The 5,749-nt window shown below is 43.9% G+C and overlaps 1 protein-coding gene across 1 annotated transcript; it reads left to right on the forward strand.

Moving 5' to 3' along the window:
- Positions 1-389: 389 nt before the first annotated feature.
- Positions 390-3,332, forward strand: LOC123133570 (FBD-associated F-box protein At1g66320-like). Its single transcript, XM_044553033.1, has 3 exons — positions 390-1,486; positions 1,571-1,705; positions 2,962-3,332. Exons 1-3 carry the CDS (start codon positions 626-628, stop codon positions 3,316-3,318), a joined length of 1,353 nt encoding a protein of 450 aa, XP_044408968.1. The 5' UTR covers positions 390-625; the 3' UTR covers positions 3,319-3,332.
- The last annotated feature ends 2,417 nt before the right edge of the window (positions 3,333-5,749 follow it).

The raw sequence follows: 5,749 nt of genomic DNA on the forward strand, positions 1-5,749 counted from the left end.
GTAATTGACTCTGAATAGTCATAGCAAGATTATCTAATGTGTATTATTATTTTTAGCTAATGCGTAAAACCAATTTCTTTTGAGAAACATATAGTAAAAGCAAGTATGGTACTACTTTAAATGTTACATATGGACCAAGAGGCCCAACGTAATCCCTGAGCCACGCACAGGGCAAGAAAAGAATACAAACTCCGGTGTGGCATTTAAAAAATAGATAAAACTCCGGTGCTAGTTTTTCAAAAAAAAAAGTCCAGTGCTAAAAAAAATTATTACACACTGCGGCAGACAAGCATACGCCAGACACGGAAAGAAACCACGGCTCAGGAATCGAACAGCGACACACTGACAAACGAGGAAAGTGGCAAGTACGGGGATCAGAAGTCCAACTCCCGAGTGACAGTGCGGTGCCTGACCGAATCCCCCAAACCCTAACACCTCTCCGTCGTTGCAGCCGCCGGCCGGTTGCCAACCCTAGTCTCCATCCCAGCCAGTTCCATTCCCCAACCTCCCCTCCCCACTTGATTCCCCACCCGGGCGCGAGTGCCCCGGTTCCGAACGAGGCCGCCAGTGGCGGCTGGTGAGCGAATTTTATCGCCCAAATCGTCCGTCTCGCCGGCCGCCGGCCATGGACCAGCGAGAATCCCAGGCCGGGGACGACCGTAGCGGCGAGCGCGATCAGATCTCCGGCGATTTCATCAGCACGCTCCCTGACGCCATCCTCTGCACCATCATCTCGCTGCTCCCCACCAAGGACGGCGGCCGCACGCCGGCCATCTCACCCCGATGGCGCTACCTGTGGCGCTCCGCGCCTCTGAACCTCGAGGTCCGATCCCCTGCCAACTCCCACTCCCCCTCCACCGTCCTTCCCTCAGCTGTGTCCGGGATAATTTCCAACCACGATGGCCCCGCCCGCCGATTCTCCATCCGTTGCTTCCCCGACGACCTGGACGCCGACGCAGAGAGCTGGTTCCATTCCCGAGCCCTCGCCAACATCCAGGAGCTCGAATTCACCTACCACAACTACAAGCGCTTCCCTGGATGTACTCGAGAGAACCTACTGCCACCATCCGCGCTCCGCTCTCCCAGCCTCCTCGTTGTCAAAATCAGCTATTGTAATTTCCCCACCTCCTTGCCGTCCATGAATTTCCCCCTCCTGAAGCAGCTCTCCTTGATGTTCGTTTCCATGTCGGGGGATGTGTTTCATGGCTTGCTCTCTGCATGCCGTGCCTTGGAGAGCTTATACATGGCTGAAATTCGTTCTACGGGTTGCCTCCGTGTTAGCTCGCCGACTCTTAGGAGTTTTGGCTTCCGTAATAGCGATGAAGAGACCGAACTGGTCATCGAGGATGCTCCTCACCTTGTAAGGGTACTGCTACCTTATATTCACCACTCTGATTATTGTGCTACTATACGTGTAGTTAGGGCGCCTAGACTGGAGGTATTGGGCCCTATCTTACCCGTCGTCTCCAACATACTAGTATCTCAGGTACGTAGCAACAGCAACATCCTTGCATTTGGCAATCATGCATTTAGATATTTATTTTTCATTTTCATTATCTCTTTTCTTCAGGTAATAAGCCCACTCACCTCAGCAAACTCCATGTGCACCGTGAAGGTTTTGTGTCTCAGGTCTTCTGGCTATGAATTGGACGGAGTTCGTAATGTCCTCAGGTGGTTCCCCTATTTGGAAAAATTATACATCATTGTAAGTACTCATCTTTTCCTTTTGATTGTTGTATTATATTTATGTATTGTTGGTTGCATATTTTGAGTCTCCATGTTGATTCTAGAAAAATATCCAAAAATAAACCTTTAGAGTTGAATTATGTGATTGAGATCTGACTTGGGATAGTATTTCAGTTAATCTTGTGTTTCTAGCAGACCTGAAAGTTTACGAGTCACGGACGATTCCCTGTTCTCATATTTAGGTTCAACATCATAACCACAACACGTATGACATGCAAAACAAAGTCACCTAACAAGTTACAAGCTCTATTTTAATTAGAGGTACAATAGACATGTGGAGTTCAGAAAAAATATTGATGCATTACACAATGACCTACCGATCACGTATCTTCCTTATCTTTTCTCTCTTTCCTGATAGCAAATCTCTATATGACTAGATGTACTTAGGCAAGTTGTTGTAAATAAGTAGACTGAATTTCCCCCCCACAGATCTCACTATGTACACGCAGTACCGGTCATATATGCATTCACACTTACACAAATCTCCATAAAAATCAGGTAAGTATATGCTTAGCATTTATGTATGTAGTTAAATTTTATTTTTTAATACAATAGTTACTGTTCAAAATGTAATAACCAGAAAATTACTAACTCGGTACAAGAGGCATCCATCAAATTCGAAGTTGATATTCATTAAGTGTACAATTAATTCATTGGGTTCATAACTTATATAGATTGTGCAGTACAACTTGCAGATATGGATATTTAAGGAATATACAAGCATGTACAATTAAGAACATAAAATGTGGAGAGAATAGTAACCAAAAGAAGTGTCACGTGCTCACGTGTAGTGACACGTTAATGGAACATGCTGAGAGCATGCTCCCTACTTTGACACATCTTCTCAGTGTGTGGTTGGTATAAAAAGTGCACGCAGCACAGCAGCAGTACTTGATTGGGAGAGTTTATCGTGGATCTAATGATCAAAAGAGGATGTTCAGATATACGGGATAATAATGTTTCGGATGAAAACCATCAAAACATGCCTATATAAATACAAGTGGGGAGATATCAAACTCAGTGTGAATGGATGGACTATATCAACGATTTTTAGTTCTGGCGGATGTATTCACTAAATATCGAATATCCATATCAACCCACTTTAAAAGCAATACATTGTCAAGTCTATATGTGTAGCCTGTGCATCCTTATAGCTAGTATTTTGTATCTCATTTGCAAGAGCTTTAACATATGCCTCTTATTTCCATTTTGCAGTTTGGCAGACACTCAGAGGAGAATAAGAAAAATGAGCCTCAGTATGACCCACCACATCAAATTGAATGCTTTCAGACCCATCTTAAAACAGTGGTGTTTAAGATATTCATAGGCTATGAGAAACAGGTTAACTTTGCGAGGTTCTTTCTTGTGAATGCCAAAGCGCTAAACAAAATTGAATTTGAAGTATATGGTGCGTGCGATGCTATATCGGTGGCTTATTACCATAGTCTGCTACAAGTGGAAAAGAGAGCTTCTCAAGATGCTCAGGTTGAATTCAGGAGTGAATATCAACGTACTGGGTACGATAAGCATGTCCATGATTTGTCTGTGGCTGACCCCTTCGGACAGCCATAGACAAGGTTGAACCTGAAGATTGCACTGTCTAGTGTCTTGTGCTCATTTTGAAGACAAAGTTGATGCCCAAGACTACATCGTCTTCTATATGAATCCGCTCAATTTCTAGTCTAAAGTTCTTCTGCAATTCCAGTACTTATGAGCTTGCCCCTGTTAAAATTGCAAAAGTTGTGGAGAAGTTCAAATGGTTTGTAACCGGGAGGCACCTGGTAACTCCTCTTACCTTGTGAATTTGTGACTTTGTTCTGCCTAAGGTGGTTTAGAAACACATGCATGTGTTGGAAACTTGATTGCTTTTCAGTTCTATACATAAATATCTGAAGGTTATTTCCTGATTTGAATTTTCGTGTATGTGTGACATTACATCAATGCTTAGGGCAAGGTCAACCTGTAGGTTAAGCCCCTATGTTATTCTAGATGGCAACATTTCCATAATTTTATAGGTGCATCATGTCTCTCGACTGCCACTGGAACATGCTATGGTTGCCTCTGAGTTGATCGGTTAGTAAAGTTCGATTTTACCAAGATTGTCCTATTAGGCTAAGGATCTGAAAATAGTGTTGCAAGTATACTAACTTAACCTGTTTTCAACATTACTACTACTACTACAACTATACTAGATAAGTAGTAGTTCAAACCATCTTTTTTGCTTGCAAAACCGGAATATTTGCTGTGAATTTCAGACTGGGAAGACGGTTCTGTAATTTTCTAGGGGCAGACTGAAGTTCCCCTGAAGATCCTGAACAGCCTGGGGGAGGGAATGTTATAATGTTCATCATTTTAGTACATTTGAAATTTACTGAAATGAAATTTTACTAACCACGTTCTATTGGGCTAAGGATCTGAAAATAGTGTTGGATTATACTACTCAATAATCTGTTTTCAGTATCTGTATCAGTGCGTATGGGGTACCCACACCATACACACTCTTGCATAAAACTGGCTTGAGATTATGAACCTCTCAATGGAATTGATAACATTCTACACATCCCTTTCCCATAGGCATGAAAGAATCATCAAGAAATTTTGTGAAACTAGTAGCATAACGGAAAAAGTTTTCCGGACGACAATTATCGGAAGCATATACTCGTGGCATGTGCAAGAGAGACACTGCTAATACCATTAAGAAGGATTAAGCGTGTGTGAAAAGTGATGGATAATCCTATCCGGATCATGTCTTGACGAGGAGAGAAGTGTGGGACTGTAATCCGGTTCCTCCGCTGTATATGCCTGTTTATTTTGAACCATTTATCACTTGGATGTGGTTTGCTGGCTGTTGTGGTGCCTTTTTTTAGGGAAAATGCTGCTATTCATTGCTTAATTCACGGTGAGTTTGCCGCAATAATGCGAATACAAACTGGAGAAACACGTAACCAAGTCTTACAAAGTTTGTTTAAGCAGCTTTCCCTGGCTAGGTTATGACTGTGAGCAGCCCGATTGGCTGTTCTTCTAGCCAACACACATGACGCTCCGCCACCATGGCAAGTAGCTCTCTAATCTCTTCAACGAGGGGGGCAAACTTGGACCTGTCGATCTCTTGTTGTGCCAGCAATTGAGCCACCCCCTGGTTGTCCGTCTCCAACATGATCTTCTGGACGCCAACCTCGAGCACGAGCTGAACTCCTCTTTTGCACGCCAATAGCTCTGCGTGAACTGAGTCGCCGGCGATCGGGAAAAAATGACATGCTACTCCCAGGAACACACCATGAGGGCCGTGAACAACTGCGCTGCCGCCACCTGAGCCATCAACTTCGCTCTATAGCTCCATCTACATTCACCTTAGTCCAGCCTGGTTCTGGTCGGCGCCATGGCTCCAACGGCCGCCCACCCTGCACAGCCACCAGGGAGAGATCAATGGGCCTCCGTCCACTCCTCGAGCAGTCGTCATACAAGACAGTGGCAAAGCCAGCCGAATGAATCTGTTTGGTCATTACTAATTTGTTGAATTATTTTCTTCATAGTGTACAGTAACTATACAGTAATTTATGCTGGTTTTCCCAAAAGTTATGAGGTCAACTGACCCCACAGATTGTACACAGAATCGCCACTATTACACGATCAATCAGCGCCCAGGTGTCTTCAATAACCTCGCCATCTCGCGTCACATTCCGAGCTAGCCACATGTGATATAGCGTCATAACCATGACTAACTTATCCGCATCTTTCACTTTGCCGAACCAGTCCAAACAATTACTCGCTCCATCCCATAATGTAAGACATTTTTTAATACTAGTATAGTGTTAAAAGATGCCTTACATTATGGGACGGAGTAGTAGTTCCTAAGGCCTTAATGATCATATGTACGAACTCAGGGCGGGGTTGGAAAATTTCTTCACCCATGTCTGCATCAATGGGAAACCAGAAGTGTTTCGCGAAAGGGCATGGCCAGAAGCGACGAAGAGCTATCTCTTCGCTGCAGACCGCACATATA

This window comes from Triticum aestivum, chromosome 6B (assembly GCF_018294505.1).
Source record: "Triticum aestivum cultivar Chinese Spring chromosome 6B, IWGSC CS RefSeq v2.1, whole genome shotgun sequence".
In the NCBI taxonomy this organism is placed as follows: Eukaryota; Viridiplantae; Streptophyta; class Magnoliopsida; order Poales; family Poaceae; genus Triticum; species Triticum aestivum.

What these genes read in the sequence shown, in the direction of transcription:
- LOC123133570 (XM_044553033.1), top strand. Translation starts at nt 626, where the DNA reads ATGGACCAGCGAGAATCCCAGGCCGGGGACGACCGTAGCGGCGAGCGC. An exon ending in CCAACATACTAGTATCTCAG is followed by an intron (nt 1,487 to 1,570) that starts GTACGTAGCAAC and finishes TCTTTTCTTCAG; the next exon opens with GTAATAAGCCCACTCACCTC. An exon ending in TGGAAAAATTATACATCATT is followed by an intron (nt 1,706 to 2,961) that starts GTAAGTACTCAT and finishes TCCATTTTGCAG; the next exon opens with TTTGGCAGACACTCAGAGGA.